The following is a 20,462-nucleotide window of genomic DNA, read 5'->3' as shown; positions in this document are numbered from 1 at the left end:
TAAACCTGATTATCTCCCATTCCCATGAGCTGTATGACTTATGGATTCACTGCTAACCTATAATTATTATAATATTCAAATCATAATGAGTGACCAAATAATAGAAGACCAGGGCTAGAGGTACATCTTGTATTAATGACCAAGCTATCACCCACCTGGAAGATGTCAAGACCCTTGAAGGGGTGGCTGGCAGTGAGCATCTCCCACAGGATGATGGCATAGCTGTACACATCACACTTGGCTGACACATCTCCCTTCGTGAGGAGTTCCGGAGCCATCCATGCAGGTGTTCCTCTGTTGAGAGTGCAAGACACTGAGCTTCATCATCATAGGAAAGGAAGAATAAGTACTAAGGGAAGATACAGGAAGGCATCAAGTGGGAGCTACAGAAATACAGTAACAGTACACTGATTATCTGAAAACATTAAACTTAACCAAAATATAAGTGAAAAATCAGAGCCACTAATTTTATTCTTATAACTTTTAAATGGGGTCATACACAAAGTAATTCCTTTCACAGATTTTTGTCAAAATGAGTAAGTTTTAAGATAGTTTTAAAGTGCTTGGTACCCAAGGGTTTGGAATCCCTGCACTGTACATGACACCAATGACCCTGTTACAATAGTGGAAAGAAGCACAAATAATTTATCCCTGTATTTTTTTTTTTTTAATGCCGGCCATTTCCCGCCGAAAAAGAAACACTTTCACCATCATTCACACTATCACTCTTGCAAAAGGCGTGCAGATAAGAGTTTAGATGTCAGTCTAAACAGCAAATATCCCAAACCCTTCCTTTAGAGTGTGGGAATTGTACTTCCCATGTCCAGGACTCAAGTCTGGCTAACCAGATTTGAGTCCATATTTTTTTTTTTTTCAAGAAGTCGGCCGTCTCCCACCGAGGCAGGGTGACCCAAAAAGAAAATCCCCCAAAAGAAAATACTTTCATCATCATTCAACACTTTCACCTCACTCATACATAATCACTGTTTTTGCAGAGGTGCCCAGATACAACAGTTTAGAAGCATATATAGATATATAACATACATCTTATATATCATATATATATCCATATATCCTGTGTTAATTACGGTAATATTTATATGTCAGCATTTTCATTATTATTATATTCGAGGGAAGGGGAATGCTAAACAAAAAAGGGTCATACAGTGCTTGAGAGAATGAAAGGCATTTAAGTTTGATTCAGGGAATTGGAGCACAGGTCTAATTTCTTATCAGGAGGCCATCACTAACATCAAGGAACCTCCTATAAGGAGTTAGCACTCTAAAGGAGGGGTGGGGATATTTGCTGTTTGGATTATTATTATAATTCACGTTATGCGCTAGACTCATGTGGGTCATTCAGCACAAGAAGTGGTGGAGGCTTGACCCTCCATCTGCTGAGCGCCAGACAGAAGAGCTTCCTACTTGTACTCACCTATTTTTTGCTGTTTGGAGGGATGTCTAATCTGTTGTATCTATGTGCCTCTGGCAGGACATTGATAGTGTGAATGATGGTGAAAGTGTTTCTTTTTTGGGTCACCCTACATCGGTAGGAGATAACCAGTGTGTTAAAAAAATATACTACAGTGGACTCCCAGTTATTGGCCATTAATTCGGTTATCAGCCGTTTGGGACGTGTCCATCTGCCGGCTGGGGCCGCTTGCATGTCAGTTTGGCTTTGTCTCTCGGTAGCTGAGGAAGGTTCTGCTCATACATCCAAACATTTTGCCCGTTTTTCCATTGTTTTTAGAGTTTTTTTGCAATGCAACTGTGAAATAAGTAACCATGGCTCCAAAGAAAGTTCCTGTGGTAAAGAAAGTGAGAAACACCATGGAATTTAAGCATGAAGTGATAGAAAAGTTTGAGAGTGGTATGAAGGTGGTGGAACTTGCCAGGATGTACAGCAAGAATAAATCAACAATTACATCCATCCTGGCAAAGAAAGAATAAATCAAAGATGCTAATGTTGCAAAAGAAGAAACTTGTCTAGCTTAACAAAGGCCACCAATAATGGAAGAGATGGAAAAGTTATTATTATTGTGGATTAAGGAAAAAGAATTAGTGGGAGACAGTGTTGTGAAGTCTATTGTTTGTGAGAAGGCAAGGCAGTTGCATGAGGATCTTGCAAAGAAAATGCCTGGAACAAGTGCTGCAGTTTGTGAATTTAGGGCCAGCAAAGGATGGTTTGATAGATTAAAGAAGCATAGTGGCATGCAGTGTTGTAAGGCATGGTGATGCTGCAAGTTCTGACAAATGTGCGGCTGAAAAGTACGTTCACGAATTCCAAGACTATGTAAAGGCTGAAGGATTTGAAACCCCAACAAATGTTCAATTGTGACGAAACAGGCCTGTTTTTGAAGAAAATGCCAAACAGGATCTACATTACCCAGGAGGAAAAGGCACTGCCAGGACACAAGCCTATGAAAGACAGGCCTACTCTTTTGTTGTGTGGTAATGCTAGTGGGGATTTCAAAGTGAAGCCTTTACTTGTGTATCACTCAGAAAATCCCAGTGTGTTCAAGAAAACAATGTCATGAAGAATAGATTGTGTGTGATGTGGAAAGCTAATCATAAGGCATGGGTCACAAGGCAAATTTTCAAAGAGTGGGTTAATGATGTGTTTGGCCCAAGTGTGAAAAAATACCTCCTGGAAAAGAAATTGCCACCCAAGTGCCTCCTGTTACTGGACAATGCTCCTGCACATCCTCCAGACTTGAAAGACCAAATGTTTAGGGACTTCAATTTTAAGTGAAGTTCTTGCCTCCTAACACCACTCCTCTCCTCCAACCCATGGACTAGCAGGTCATTTCTAACTCCAAAAAACTCCACACAAAAGCAGTGTTTCAAAAGTGCTTTGAAGTGACATCAGACACTTAATTGACCCTAAGACAGTTCTGGAGGAATCACTTCACTATCCTCCATTGCATAAGCCTTATAGGTAAGGCTTGGGAGGGAGTGACTTCCAGGACATTGAACTCTGCTTGGAGAAAACTGTGGCCAGATTGTGTCCAAGAGAGGGATTTTGAAGGGTTTGAGGCTGACCCTGACCCTGTGGACTCTATTGTGGCACTGGGTAAGTCCCTGGGGTTGGAGGCGAGTGGCAAGGATGTGGAAGAGTTGGAGGAGGACCACAGGGAAGAGCTAACCACTGAAGAGCTGCAAGAGCTTCATCTCGAACAGCAACTGACTGCAGCTGAGGAACTTGCTTCAGAGGAGGAGGAAGAGGGAGTGAAGGAAGTGCCTTCTTCAGAGATTAAAGAGGTATGTGCAATGTGGACTAGGGTGCAAGCTTTTGTAGAGAAACACCACCCTGACAAAGCTGAAATAAGCCATATCTGCAACATGTTTAGTGACAAAACCGTGCCCACTTCAGGGAAATCTTAAAGAGACGCCAGAAACAGAGCACTCTGGACAGTTATTGTGTGAGACAGGGGTCCAGTGACTCAAGCTGGTCCTAGTGGCATTAAAAGACAGAGAAGGGAAGTAACCCCAGAGAAGGCTTTGCTACCTAGTCTTTATGGAGGGGGATTCCCCTTCCAAACACTAACTCCTCCCTATCTTCCAGAAGCTAGCATTAGCCTTCAATAAAGGTATGTAATACATGTACTTACATAATTGTTAATTTTTTTTTTTTTTTGTGAATATTTTTGTTTGGAACGGATTAATTGTATTTCTATTAATTCTTGTGGGAAATATTAATTTCGTTTTTGGCCATTTCGGTTATTGGCCAACCTTCTGGAACGGATTACGGCCGATAACCGGGGGTCCACTGTATATGTATATAGTTTTTATCCATGTGTAATATGATTGGAGTGTCTCACCTGATAGACATATCTTGGGAAAAAAAATAGCCTACACTGTAGTTATTATATTTACATGAAATGCTAAATCAGTGTGGAATAAAGTGCTAAATCAATGTGGGTTAGTCAGCACACAGAGGTGGAGGCTTGATCCTCAATACCACAAGTGAAACACAAGTGCCATACTTATTTGTACTCGCCTGTTGCCAGCACTAATGAATCTGTATGTTCTTGTTTACACATGAGTGGGGTGTCTCACCTGATAGAGCCACGCTGAGCTGGAGAGCCTGTACGTGATCGTCTCAGAATGGAGAAGCCAAAATCAGCGATCTTGGCCCTGTAGTAGGAGTCCAGAAGGACGTTCATTGACTTCAGGTCCAGGTGCAGCACCTGTTGCAAAAAGGATACAGCTTGTGTTATAACTATAGTTTTACTGTTCATGATTTTATATTCATTTATTATTCTCCACAATATTTTACTATTTCATATTTTTAACATTATAGTTACTGTTACCATATTTTTCAATCCTTTGATGGCTGATATTGTACTGCTATTATATAATTAGAATTATTTTTCTAAGGCTCACCATATTCCTATATCAATCATAAAAATACTGCATGTCTATTACTCAATACACAAAATAACACAAAATTTTTTATACGGTATGCTAAAAGAAGAATTGAGGCACAATTGTTGATGCAAAATGTGTGTACTGTCATACTGTGTATAGCTTTTGGAACTCTTCTTATATTAAGTCAAAGAAAAGGCCCAAAGACAGAGCAACTGGATTGTCCCTAGCCTTAAATGTTCCATTTGCTCTCAATATTAATTCTGCCAGTTATTTTATAATTCTTAATCAATTTGGGTCTGCCTCAAGTCATGAAGTTGCTGAAAATAACGTGATCATGTACAACTGGAAAGCCTGTGTAAGCAAAATACAGAGAACACTTGTAGTGTGCAACTTTTAACTACTTTAATCTAACTGTAATATATTTTTTCTCTATGTAGTGATTAGCCACAAAAAATATGTAATAAATGTTTTATTTTCCTGCTAGTAATATGTAGTAATTCTCAAATAACATCATGTATTTTACTCAGTACAGTATAAACTGTAAAACTATATTTTGATATTTATTTTTACCTCATTGGTGGATTACAAAGATGAAGTCAAAACTTGGCAGCAACTTTTTGTCAAGTGAAAAAACAATAACATGAGGATGGAATGTTCCCAAACAAATTTAAAAATGATGGGGCATTTCATGCACCCTAACATTTATACTGATAAAGGCTCTTGGTCCAAAGAATTGGTGCTGATCTCCCTTTCCTTGGATCAAACCTGTTTACCTCCCATGCTCTTACAAGTTACAGATTTTCCCATGAATGCAATAATGCACCAATATTTTTAACATTCTGCTGTATGTAGTAGTAGTGGTACAGTGTTGACACCACCACTACTATTGACAGTACTGGTACAGTATTGACACCACCACTACTATTGACAGTACTGGTACAGTGTTGACACCACCACTACTATTGACAGTACTGGTACAGTGTTGACACCACCACTACTATTGACAGTACTGGTACAGTGTTGACACCACCACTACTATTGACAGTACTGGTACAGTGTTGACAGTAGTGGTACAGTGTTGACACCACCACTACTATTGACAGTACTGGTACAGTGTTGACAGTAGTGGTACAGTGTTGACACCACCACTACTATTGACAGTACTGGTACAGTGTTGACACCACCACTACTATTGACAGTACTGGTACAGTGTTGACACCACCACTACTATTGACAGTACTGGTACAGTGTTGACACCACCACTACTATTGACAGTACTGGTACAGTGTTGACACCACCACTACTATTGACAGTACTGGTACAGTGTTGACACCACCACTACTATTGACAGTACTGGTACAGTGTTGACAGTAGTGGTACAGTGTTGACACCACCACTACTATTGACAGTACTGGTACAGTGTTGACACCACCACTACTATTGACAGTACTGGTACAGTGTTGACACCACCACTACTATTGACAGTACTGGTACAGTGTTGACACCACCACTACTATTGACAGTACTGGTACAGTGTTGACACCACCACTACTATTGACAGTACTGGTACAGTGTTGACAGTAGTGGTACAGTGTTGACACCACCACTACTATTGACAGTACTGGTACAGTGTTGACACCACCACTACTATTGACATTACTGGTACAGTGTTGACACCACCACTACTATTGACAGTACTGGTACAGTGTTGACACCACCACTACTATTGACAGTACTGGTACAGTGTTGACAGTAGTGGTACAGTGTTGACACCACCACTATTGACAGTACTGGTACAGTGTTGACAGTAGTGGTACAGTGTTGACACCACCACTACTATTGACAGTACTGGTACAGTGTTGACACCACTACTATTGACAGTACTGGTACAGTGTTGACACCAACACTACTATTGACAGTACTGGTACAGTGTTGACACCACCACTACTATTGACAGTACTTGTACAATGTTGACACCACCACTACTATTGACAGTACTGGTACAGTGTTGACAGTAGTGGTACAGTGTTGACCCCACCACTACTATTGACAGTACTGGTACAGTGTTGACACCACCACTACTATTGACAGTACTGGTACAGTGTTGACACCACCACTACTATTGACAGTACTGGTACAGTGTTGACACCACCACTACTATTGACACCACCACTACTATTGACACCACTACTATTGACAGTACTGGTACAGTGCTGACACCACCACTACTATTGACAGTACTGGTACAGTGCTGACACCACCACTACTATTGACAGTACTGGTACAGTGTTGACACCACCACTACTATTGACAGTACTGGTACAGTGTTGACACCACCACTACTATTGACAGTACTGGTACAGTGTTGACACCACCACTACTATTGACAGTACTGGTACAATGTTGACACCACCACTACTATTGACAGTACTGGTACAATGTTGACACCACCACTACTATTGACAGTACTGGTACAGTGTTGACAGTAGTGGTACAGTGTTGACACCACTACTACTATTGACAGTACTGGTACAGTGTTGACAGTAGTGGTACAGTGTTGACACCACCACTACTATTGACAGTACTGGTACAGTGTTGACACCACCACTACTATTGACAGTACTGGTACAGTGTTGACACCACCACTACTATTGACAGTACTGGTACAGTGTTGACACCACCACTACTATTGACAGTACTGGTACAGTGTTGACACCACCACTACTATTGACAGTACTGGTACAGTGTTGACACCACCACTACTATTGACAGTACTGGTACAGTGTTGACACCACCACTACTATTGACAGTACTGGTACAGTGTTGACACCACCACTACTATTGACAGTACTGGTACAGTGTTGACACCACCACTACTATTGACAGTACTGGTACAGTGTTGACACCACCACTACTATTGACAGTACTGGTACAGTGTTGACACCACCACTACTATTGACAGTACTGGTACAGTGTTGACACCACCACTACTATTGATAGTACTGGTACAGTGTTGACACCACCACTACTATTGACAGTACTGGTACAGTGTTGACACCCCCACTACTATTGACAGTACTGGTACAATGTTGACACCACCACTACTACTGACAGTACTGGTACAGTGTTGACAGTAGTGGTACAGTGTTGACACCACCACTACTATTGACAGTACTGGTACAGTGTTGACACCACCACTACTATTGACAGTACTGGTACAGTGTTGACACCACCACTACTATTGACAGTACTGGTACAGTGTTGACACCACCACTACTATTGACAGTACTGGTACAGTGTTGACACCACCACTACTATTGACAGTACTGGTACAATGTTGACACCACCACTACTATTGACAGTACTGGTACAGTGTTGACACCACCACTACTATTGACAGTACTGGTACAGTGTTGACACCACCACTACTATTGACAGTACTGGTACAGTGTTGACACCACCACTACTATTGACAGTACTGGTACAATGTTGACACCACCACTACTATTGACAGTACTGGTACAGTGTTGACAGTAGTGGTACAGTGTTGACACCACCACTACTATTGACAGTACTGGTACAGTGTTGACACCACCACTACTATTGACAGTACTGGTACAGTGTTGACACCACCACTACTATTGACAGTACTGGTACAATGTTGACACCACCACTACTATTGACAGTACTGGTACAGTGTTGACACCACCACTACTATTGACAGTACTGGTACAGTGTTGACACCACCACTACTATTGACAGTACTGGTACAGTGTTGACAGTAGTGGTACAGTGTTGACACCACCACTACTATTGACAGCAGTGGTACAGTGTTGACACCACCACTACTATTGACAGCAGTTGTACAGTGTTGACACCACCACTACTATTGACAGCAGTGGTACAGTGTTGACACCACCACTACTATTGACAGTAGTGGTACAGTGTTGACCCCACCACTACTATTGACAGTAGTGGTACAGTGTTGACACCACCACTACTATTGACAGTACTGGTACAGTGTTGACACCACTACTATTGACAGTAGTGGTACAGTGTTGACCCCACTACTACTGACAGTAGTGGTACAGTGTTGACACCACCACTACTATTGACAGCAGTGGTACAGTGTTGACACCACCACTACTATTGACAGTAGTGGTACAGTGTTGACACCACCACTACTAATGACAGCAGTGGTACAGTGTTGACACCACCACTACTATTGACAGCAGTGGTACGGTGTTGACACCACCACTACTATTGACAGTAGTGGTACAGTGTTGACCCCACAACTACTATTGACAGTAGTGGTACAGTGTTTACACCACTAATATTGACAGTAGTGGTACAGTGTTGACACCACCACTACTATTGACAGTAGTGGTACAGTGTAGACACCACTACTATTGACAGTGGTACAGTGTTGACACCACCACTACTATTGACAGTAGTGGTACAGTGTTGACACTACCACTACTATTGACAGTTGTACAGTGTTGACACCACTACTATTAACAGTAGTGGTACAGTGTTGACACCACCACTACTATTGACAGTAGCAGTACAGTGTTGACACCACTACTACTGACAGTAGTGGTACAGTGTTGACACTACTACTGACAGTAGTGGTACAGTGTTGACACTACTACTGACAGTAGTGGTGGCAGCAGTGGTATGGTGTTGACACCACCACTACTATTGACAGTAGTGGTACAGTGTTGACCCCACCACTACTATTGACAGTAGTGGTACAGTGTTTACACCACTACTATTGACAGTAGTGGTACAGTGTTGACACCACCACTACTATTGACAGTAGTGGTACAGTGTTGACACCACCACTACTATTGACAGTGGTACAGTGTTAACACCACCACTACTATTGACAGTAGTGGTACAGTGTTGACACCACCACTACTATTGACAGTGGTACAGTGTTGACACCACCACTACTATTGACAGTAGTGGTACGGTGTTGACACCACCACTACTATTGACAGCAGTGGTACGGTGTTGACACCACCACTACTATTGACAGTAGCGGTACAGTGTTGACACCACTACTACTGACAGTAGTGGTACAGTGTTGACACCACTACTACTGACAGTAGTGGTACAGTGTTGACACCACTACTACTGACAGTAGTGGTACAGTGTTGACACCACTACTACTGACAGCAGTGGTAGTGTTGACACCACCACTACTACTGACAGTTGTGGTAGTGTTGACACCACAACTACTACTGACAGTTGTGGTAGTGTTGACACCACTACTACTACTGACAGTAGTGGCAGTGTTGACACCACTACTACTACTGACAGTAGTGGTACAGTGTTGACACCACTACTACTACTGACAGTAGTGGTACAGTGTTGACAGTAGTGGTACAGTGTTGACACCACCACTACTATTGACAGTACTGGTACAGTGTTGACACCACCACTACTATTGACAGTACTGGTACAGTGTTGACACCACCACTACTATTGACAGTACTGGTACAGTGTTGACACCACCACTACTATTGACAGTACTGGTACAGTGTTGACACCACCACTACTATTGACAGTACTGGTACAATGTTGACACCACCACTACTATTGACAGTACTGGTACAATGTTGACACCACCACTACTATTGACAGTACTGGTACAGTGTTGACACCACCACTACTATTGACAGTACTGGTACAGTGTTGACACCACCACTACTATTGACAGTACTGGTACAGTGTTGACACCACCACTACTATTGACAGTACTGGTACAATGTTGACACCACCACTACTATTGACAGTACTGGTACAGTGTTGACAGTAGTGGTACAGTGTTGACACCACCACTACTATTGACAGTAGTGGTACAGTGTTGACACCACCACTACTATTGACAGTACTGGTACAGTGTTGACACCACCACTACTATTGACAGTACTGGTACAGTGTTGACACCACCACTACTATTGACAGTACTGGTACAATGTTGACACCACCACTACTATTGACAGTACTGGTACAGTGTTGACACCACCACTACTATTGACAGTACTGGTACAGTGTTGACACCACCACTACTATTGACAGTACTGGTACAATGTTGACACCACCACTACTATTGACAGTACTGGTACAGTGTTGACACCACCACTACTATTGACAGTAGTGGTACAGTGTTGACACCACCACTACTATTGACAGCAGTGGTACAATGTTGACACCACCACTACTATTGACAGTAGTGGTACAGTGTTGACCCCACCACTACTATTGACAGTAGTGGTACAGTGTTGACACCACCACTACTATTGACAGTACTGGTACAGTGTTGACACCACTACTATTGACAGTAGTGGTACAGTGTTGACCCCACTACTACTGACAGTAGTGGTACAGTGTTGACACCACCACTACTATTGACAGCAGTGGTACGGTGTTGACACCACCACTACTATTGACAGTAGTGGTACAGTGTTGACACCACCACTACTAATGACAGCAGTGGTACAGTGTTGACACCACCACTACTATTGACAGCAGTGGTACGGTGTTGACACCACCACTACTATTGACAGTAGTGGTACAGTGTTGACCCCACAACTACTATTGACAGTAGTGGTACAGTGTTTACACCACTACTATTGACAGTAGTGGTACAGTGTTGACACCACCACTACTATTGACAGTAGTGGTACAGTGTAGACACCACTACTATTGACAGTGGTACAGTGTTGACACCACCACTACTATTGACAGTAGTGGTACAGTGTTGACACTACCACTACTATTGACAGTTGTACAGTGTTGACACCACTACTATTAACAGTAGTGGTACAGTGTTGACACCACCACTACTATTGACAGTAGCAGTACAGTGTTGACACCACTACTACTGACAGTAGTGGTACAGTGTTGACACTACTACTGACAGTAGTGGTACAGTGTTGACACTACTACTGACAGTAGTGGTGACAGCAGTGGTATGGTGTTGACACCACCACTACTATTGACAGTAGTGGTACAGTGTTGACCCCACCACTACTATTGACAGTAGTGGTACAGTGTTTACACCACTACTATTGACAGTAGTGGTACAGTGTTGACACCACCACTACTATTGACAGTAGTGGTACAGTGTTGACACCACCACTACTATTGACAGTGGTACAGTGTTAACACCACCACTACTATTGACAGTAGTGGTACAGTGTTGACACCACCACTACTATTGACAGTGGTACAGTGTTGACACCACCACTACTATTGACAGTAGTGGTACGGTGTTGACACCACCACTACTATTGACAGCAGTGGTACGGTGTTGACACCACCACTACTATTGACAGTAGCGGTACAGTGTTGACACCACTACTACTGACAGTAGTGGTACAGTGTTGACACCACTACTACTGACAGTAGTGGTACAGTGTTGACACCACTACTACTGACAGTAGTGGTACAGTGTTGACACCACTACTACTACTGACAGTAGTGGTACAGTGTTGACAGTAGTGGTACAGTGTTGACACCACCACTACTATTGACAGTACTGGTACAGTGTTGACACCACCACTACTATTGACAGTACTGGTACAGTGTTGACACCACCACTACTATTGACAGTACTGGTACAGTGTTGACACCACCACTACTATTGACAGTACTGGTACAGTGTTGACACCACCACTACTATTGACAGTACTGGTACAATGTTGACACCACCACTACTATTGACAGTACTGGTACAGTGTTGACACCACCACTACTATTGACAGTACTGGTACAGTGTTGACACCACCACTACTATTGACAGTACTGGTACAGTGTTGACACCACCACTACTATTGACAGTACATGTACAATGTTGACACCACCACTACTATTGACAGTACTGGTACAGTGTTGACAGTAGTGGTACAGTGTTGACACCACCACTACTATTGACAGTACTGGTACAGTGTTGACACCACCACTACTATTGACAGTACTGGTACAGTGTTGACACCACCACTACTATTGACAGTACTGGTACAATGTTGACACCACCACTACTATTGACAGTACTGGTACAGTGTTGACACCACCACTACTATTGACAGTACTGGTACAGTGTTGACACCACCACTACTATTGACAGTACTGGTACAATGTTGACACCACCACTACTATTGACAGTACTGGTACAGTGTTGACACCACCACTACTATTGACAGTAGTGGTACAGTGTTGACACCACCACTACTATTGACAGCAGTGGTACAATGTTGACACCACCACTACTATTGACAGCAGTGGTACAATGTTGACACCACCACTACTATTGACAGTAGTGGTACAGTGTTGACCCCACCACTACTATTGACAGTAGTGGTACAGTGTTGACACCACCACTACTATTGACAGTACTGGTACAGTGTTGACACCACTACTATTGACAGTAGTGGTACAGTGTTGACCCCACTACTACTGACAGTAGTGGTACAGTGTTGACACCACCACTACTATTGACAGCAGTGGTACAGTGTTGACACCACCACTACTATTGACAGTAGTGGTACAGTGTTGACACCACCACTACTAATGACAGCAGTGGTACAGTGTTGACACCACCACTACTATTGACAGCAGTGGTACGGTGTTGACACCACCACTACTATTGACAGTAGTGGTACAGTGTTGACCCCACAACTACTATTGACAGTAGTGGTACAGTGTTTACACCACTACTATTGACAGTAGTGGTACAGTGTTGACACCACCACTACTATTGACAGTAGTGGTACAGTGTAGACACCACTACTATTGACAGTGGTACAGTGTTGACACCACCACTACTATTGACAGTAGTGGTACAGTGTTGACACTACCACTACTATTGACAGTTGTACAGTGTTGACACCACTACTATTAACAGTAGTGGTACAGTGTTGACACCACCACTACTATTGACAGTAGCAGTACAGTGTTGACACCACTACTACTGACAGTAGTGGTACAGTGTTGACACTACTACTGACAGTAGTGGTACAGTGTTGACACTACTACTGACAGTAGTGGTGACAGCAGTGGTATGGTGTTGACACCACCACTACTATTGACAGTAGTGGTACAGTGTTGACCCCACCACTACTATTGACAGTAGTGGTACAGTGTTTACACCACTACTATTGACAGTAGTGGTACAGTGTTGACACCACCACTACTATTGACAGTAGTGGTACAGTGTTGACACCACCACTACTATTGACAGTGGTACAGTGTTAACACCACCACTACTATTGACAGTAGTGGTACAGTGTTGACACCACCACTACTATTGACAGTGGTACAGTGTTGACACCACCACTACTATTGACAGTAGTGGTACGGTGTTGACACCACCACTACTATTGACAGCAGTGGTACGGTGTTGACACCACCACTACTATTGACAGTAGCGGTACAGTGTTGACACCACTACTACTGACAGTAGTGGTACAGTGTTGACACCACTACTACTGACAGTAGTGGTACAGTGTTGACACCACTACTACTGACAGTAGTGGTACAGTGTTGACACCACTACTACTGACAGCAGTGGTAGTGTTGACACCACCACTACTACTGACAGTTGTGGTAGTGTTGACACCACAACTACTACTGACAGTTGTGGTAGTGTTGACACCACTACTACTACTGACAGTAGTGGCAGTGTTGACACCACTACTACTACTGACAGTAGTGGTACAGTGTTGACACCACTACTACTACTGACAGTAGTGGTACAGTGTTGACACCACCACTACTACTGACAGTAGTAGCAATTTACATGATGTAGAAGGCAGACAGCCTTTTACCTGATGAACACAGACAGATGTCATTTACCTGATGAAAGAGAGAAGGTACCATTTACCTATTGAAGTAAGAGGCAGAAGGTGCTAGTTAACTGTTGAAGTAGGGGTAGAAAAGGCCTTTTACCTGTTGAAGTAGAGACAAGGGAGGTGTTTACCTGTGGTTCATGCCGGTGAAGGTAGTTCATACCCTGGGCTACGTCTTTAGCCACCACAAAGTACGCTGCATGATCCAACCTCTCACGTCTGACACAGTTCATTAGAGTAAAATCTTAGTGCTTTGTAAACATAAATGTTTACCCAATGGTTGTAACTAACCAAAAAATCTTTTCCCATTCAACAGTTAATGCTGTTAAAAATAATTATAGAAACAAAAAATTTTAACCCGTAAACGGTCCAAACGTATATATACGGTTTTTCAACATTTGAAAGTATGTAAAAAAAGTAGATTTCTTTTTTTTTTTTTTTAACATTTGAAAATGTGTAAAAAACTTTGATCTACTTTTTTTTTTGTTATATTTGAAAATATGTAAAAAAAACGTAGATCTACTTTTGGAGCACTACACATGTGAACGTAGATCTGCTTGGACCGTTTACGGGTTAAATAAAAATAATAGCCAAAATAAATGAGTTTTTTTTTTCTATAAGTTCAAGAATACTTTGCATTTATTTGTGAATTTGTGTTAACTTGCATAAAATAATGTGAAAGTTAGAAAACATAATTGCAATCCATTTCTCTGACGGCAAACCTTTAAAACAATGAACTAAAACCATTTGTTGAAGGAGAAAGTTTAATACCAATAAAAAGGAAGAAACATGAACAATTCGCTTCAGTCTCTGGAACGTCCAACACCTGATCTACACAACCAGATCCAAACACTTCTTCAATTTATCAAGCCTGAGTACTCACATGGACGAAGTTAAATAAGCCCAGGTGCTCACTTGGTGGTGTGGATAAGATTAAGTGGCCTGAATACTCACGTGGTGTTGTGGATAAGATTGTAGAGTGTACCGCCAGAGAGGTATTCAAGGAGCATGAAGGGACGAGCTGCCCCGGTGCACACCCCCATCAAGAGAACGACTCGAGGGTGGTGCAGCTGCTGCAGGAGCGCTGCCTCTGACCTGAAGTAGTTCTTGTCATCCTGCAGGGTGTCAGGCAGGTTGGAAGGTCATAGTCTAGCTGGTCAGTGTCCCAGTACAGGATTTCAGTGGGTAGGGAGGTCACAGTGTAGCTGGTCAGAGAATCTTCGCAACAGTATTTGGGTGGTGGGTAGGGAGGTCCTAGTACAGTGAGTCAGTGGTATTCAGGCAGGCAGTAACAGTATCTAGGTGGGTTGGAAAGTCCTAGTATAGTGAGTCACAGTGGTATTCAGGCAGGTAGAAAGGTCTTGGTCTAGTGGTCAACATCATTATATTTGAGAAGATTTGGATCAGGAAGTTATACATTACAGAAGTGTCCCTTTTTTTGCTGATGACATTTTGTTAGGCCAAGAAGGCATGAAAAATTTAAAGTAAAAATGTTTGTTAGTATTTAAAAGGTTGAAATATGTTGCAACATGTCAGAAAACCAAAAAAAAAACAAAAATCCTAAAAAAATCACTAAATATAATGAAACAAATTGCCAGGAAATCACAAGACATCAAGAATATATAAAACAGCACAGAAAAAGATGGTATATAAAGGGGGTCTCAAATAGGATGACAAGAGGTCCTGGAAGTCTGCATTATGAAATTTGGAAATGACTATAATGCTAAACAGTAAAATTTGAGTTAATAAGCATGAGCAGGCTACTGGAGTTTGGGTCAGTTCATTCCTCGTGCACTAAATTTCTTCATTAAATATGAAACCTTGTAAAATCATTCTCAATTATCTTTCTTATAACTATTATTTACCCTTATACAATATAGGGTTCCAGACCACTGTTGTAAAGCAAATTGCAGTCCTTTTTTTTTTTCACTTGCCAGGGCATGTAAAAAATTAAAAACATGTTTACACTATCATTTTTTAAGTGCAACAGAGCTAGGCCTAAAAATATTAACTCATATTAACGAAGTGCTCTAAAGCAAAGCACTGTATCAGTGAGGTATGCCTGTATGCAATTTTTGTCATAATTTAATCTTAATTCTAAAATTACATGTGCACACTTAGTACTACTTCATTAACTTATAATTTATTGCATATAAATACATACCTCCATAAGTAGTACTGTATATTTTTTAAGAATACTATTAGTACAGTAAGTGTGTATCTTGTGTTAATGTAATTTTTAATCAATACTTTTAAAATTTACTGTGGTTCCTCTACCTCTAATATTTTATTAAGTCTCCATGGGGAAGTGAAAAAGAATTCTTCCTCCGTAAGCCATGAGTGTTATAAGAGGTGACTAAAATGCTGGGAGCAAGGGGCTAGTAACCCCTTCTCCTGTATAAATTACTAAATGTAAAAAGAAGAAAAACTTAATGAAAGTGTTTCTTCTTTTTCGGGTCATCCTGCCTCGGTGGGAGACAGCCAGTGTGTTAAAAAGAATAATAATTTTACTAAGTATACCATAACTCTCATCAATATACATACAGTATAATCTCAATCAATACATGTTTCTTGTATATTTTTTAATATTCATGCTCAATGTTATTGTTTCCTGCCTACATTTTACATATTTATGGGCAGGTTAGACTTAGCCTGTAATTTACCATAGAAATTTTTAATGTTTTTTGTATGGTAATATCTTCAGGAGGTATACATCAGGAAATCCAAACTGCATACCATAGAAAGGTTATCACAGATTTTAACCACCTCATGGTGCTTCAAATATTCATAATTATAGCAGATACATTCAAGTGGAAACCATTCATTTAAACACTTGAACCCCTATTATGTACAGTTCACTTATTATGTAATCATTCCCTAATCACCAAACAGTGCTGACTGCCACCCTCAAGGATAAACTCCAGAAGCAGCTGCTGCTTTTCATTCAGCCGTCTCATTCTGGTTATTTTCAATACATAAGCTTTTTACTGAGCTTTAGACTTTCCTGAAATGCTGCATGTAATATGGATTTTTTTTTTTAAGTCAATTCAAGAAACTCACTGCAATTTTTCTCAGTTGCACACCCATGTAATGAAAATTCTGCAAATAAAAATTGCATTGCATTTTGTTGTCTTTCACTCTTTTTTTAACTTTTCTTTACACTGTGCAGATTTTAATACTTGTATATGAGCAATGATCATCCACATTCAGTAGCCAAATATTTGCTTAACATTAACCTAAGGAAGAAGACAATGATTTTATTTGGGTTAGTAACCCCAGAGAGTCAACCCAGGATAACTCCAGACAACTAAGCAGTATGACATACGTACTTCTGTCATGGTTCTTAAGGGTCTAAAGGTCATACCACCAGGATGCAACCCACAATTGCTAGGTGGACCCACGGAGGTTTAGCACTTTCATGTGAATATAACAACAGTATTGCTAGGCAGGTGGTGTTGAGAGACTATCATACATTTCATCCTGCCTAGAACCAAACCTGAGTCCCTTTGTGAGTAGAATGTTCTGCCACTGAAGTTACAAAGGTAATATTAAATATTTTCAGCTTCACTGAAATTGTCACTTTTTCTGTTAATTAGATTTTATTAATTGTGACATAAAAATCTCAAAAGTATAGCAGCCTCTTTAAAAATCTCAATACTACAGCAACAAGCTTAAAATCACAATATATCAACTTGCTTAAAACCTCAAAAGTATAGCAACCTGCTTAGCCAATTTTGTTAGAGCCTGGTCCCTTGAACCATCATGTGACTACTGGGTAATCTTTTCTGGCTACCTCTCACAGGATGGACATTGGTTACATAAAATCATTAATCTAAAAGAATGGGAATGGCTAGTCAGCAAACCTGGAAATTTAGCTTGACTCACGAAATCATAATGACACGATTGCAAAGAAACCATACCATGAGCGGGGATAGAACCCGCGATTACGATTTCGTAAGTCATGTTAACGGCTTTGAGGGGACTTGAGCTAGAGTTCGTCACGGCCATGCTAGCTGGAGATTCGTCTGTAAAAACTGGCATTTATGGTCACAGTGGTGCCTATGCTAACCTTCCTATGGTGTAGAAATATACCTAGTTGGACGAATCTTATTGTGGCTAGCTGGTCCAGTGGCTAACGCGACGGTCTGGAGTTTTGAGACTCTCTGATCACGGGTTCTATCCCCGCCCGTGGTATGGTCTGGAAATTTAAAACTATGATTGACTTTGACAGAATGATTTTCTGAAGTATACAGTACTAATCCATGTAGTATATTACAAACCTGACAGGGAGAGGAAACCTGTGGCTTACTGAACCTACTAACAGTGCTTAAAGTGATACACATACCATTTACAGCATCAGGCCAATGAAGTGTCAGTACAGTAATAAGTAAATATTAATAAATGACAGAACGGTCAAGCGTTGTCATCTTTAAGTCTTTCGTGTAATTAACCGAGCAACTATACGGTGCTGCATCAACAATTAACTACAAGAAGTAATTGCATGCATGATTTTTGAAACAAGAAAGAGAAGTTACGTTTTAAATTTCAAGATGACAGTACTGTACCTGTGAGAGCTTAAACTTGAGTTCCTTGACGGCTACTTCAGTGCCACAGTAGGAGCCTCTGTAGACAGTGGAGAAGGAGCCCTCACCCACTACATCCCCAGGCCGCCATTCCACCTCCGACACACCCACTTCACACTTGTTTAACATGTCCCCGGAGCGCAGGCGCTCGAGTTCATTCTCCAAGCTCCTGAAGGTGACAAGCAATATAAGTTATATGGCTCCTTACAAGAACAGTGATTTCTCTCTACCAGAGGGTGCCTTTATGACAGTGAAGGGTTCTTGAACCCAGGAACTGAAGATGCCCTCCTTGAATCCAATGTAACTGCCTCCCATTTACCAGATATTATGTGACCCCTACAGATTTAGCACTTCCCCATAAATGCAATAACAATGATAATCTATACAAAGTAGTCAGAGACAATCGAGACAAAAATGTCATGACAGACTGAGGGGACATGACATTAATGACCTGCTACTCTGCTGCCAGCCCTGGCTGCAACCTTCCACTGTGAATGATGCAGTGAAAGCCATGTCTGCAGAACAAATATTTATTATGGCAACATTTCTATATGTTAAGATCTTTATCAAGTCATACAGAGGACACAAAGTAATGCTGTGGTTGCCCTGAGCTCAGCCTCGTGTTTTCTGGCACCCCAATGGAAATAAATTACTCTCGACTTTTGTGAGTTATCCTAGGTAATTTAAACTATGTATAATAATTGCACATACGTATACCTGTGCCTAAATAAACTTAATCAGCCTAGCATAAGGCCAGGGTCCCCCAAACAAGAAAAGGGAATCCCAGCAAATAAGTTTATTTTGGTACAGGTACACATAAATATAGTTACACAGATTATTATACATAGTAACATACGTGTAAATTACCTAGGATAGCCCCCCCCCCCAAAAAAAAAAAGTCAAAAGTGACTAGTAGTAGTAGAGTGTAACCACTGACCTGATCTGTTGTCGGTGTTGTTTGGTCTGGTTGACCATCTGGTGGAGGAGGTCACGTTTGCTGAGTGTCAGAGATATCTTGTTTGGTGGGTCCTGCTTCTTGCTCTCTAACCCCCCACCACCTGTCCCGTGACCTCCTGACCCTCCACCACCTGTCCCGTGACCTCCTGACCCTCCACCACCTGTCCCGTGACCTCCTGACCCTCCACCACCTGTCCCGTGGCCTCCTGACCCAGCAGTTTCACCTGCAGGAGCTGACTTCCTCTCCGGGGATGCCACCTGCAGGCAGCAGGGGATAATAATGTCAGGAAATTACTGTATGTCCAAAATTATCAAAATCCCGTTATATTCTGTACCCTAACGTATATTATATTTTCAATAATCATTTCCATTACATTTTTCAACTGTCAAAGTCTTATTCTTTTTTTTTACTTTTATCAAATCTCATTTACATTTCGAACTTCTGTATCAAGTTCAATTGTGCATAAGAGGTATTACTAATTAAGGAAGCACTGCCTTCCTACTTGAAGAGTAGGTTAAAACACTTAAATAAAGAATAAAAAGGCCCAATACTGTGACTGGAACAATTCACAGATAACCCGCACATAGGAGAATGGAACTTGTCACTGGTTAAGGTTCCAACTCGGACCACATCCCTGTCACAAGTTTCATTCTCCTGAGTACGGGTTGTGTATCTGAAGGAAACTGTTGTTGA

The 20,462-nt window shown here is 41.4% G+C and overlaps 1 protein-coding gene across 1 annotated transcript in view; it reads right to left on the bottom strand.

The window, feature by feature from the left end:
• Positions 1–20,462, bottom strand: part of LOC128694128 (uncharacterized) — a 120,776-nt gene that overhangs the window by 6,292 nt on the left and 94,022 nt on the right. The window contains exons 3-8 of the mRNA XM_070093609.1: positions 19,749–20,026; positions 18,794–18,980; positions 15,183–15,343; positions 14,360–14,447; positions 4,060–4,190; positions 156–294 (exon numbers count right to left, since the gene is read on the bottom strand). Of these exons, the coding sequence (XP_069949710.1) occupies positions 156–294; positions 4,060–4,190; positions 14,360–14,447; positions 15,183–15,343; positions 18,794–18,980; positions 19,749–20,026 (984 nt within the window). The remainder of the gene's footprint in view (positions 1–155; positions 295–4,059; positions 4,191–14,359; positions 14,448–15,182; positions 15,344–18,793; positions 18,981–19,748; positions 20,027–20,462) is intronic.

This window comes from Cherax quadricarinatus, chromosome 43, assembly GCF_038502225.1.
Source record: "Cherax quadricarinatus isolate ZL_2023a chromosome 43, ASM3850222v1, whole genome shotgun sequence".
In the NCBI taxonomy this organism is placed as follows: Eukaryota; Metazoa; Arthropoda; class Malacostraca; order Decapoda; family Parastacidae; genus Cherax; species Cherax quadricarinatus.
Note: the sequence above shows the minus strand (reverse complement) of the source record. Positions and strands in the feature narration are given on the sequence as shown.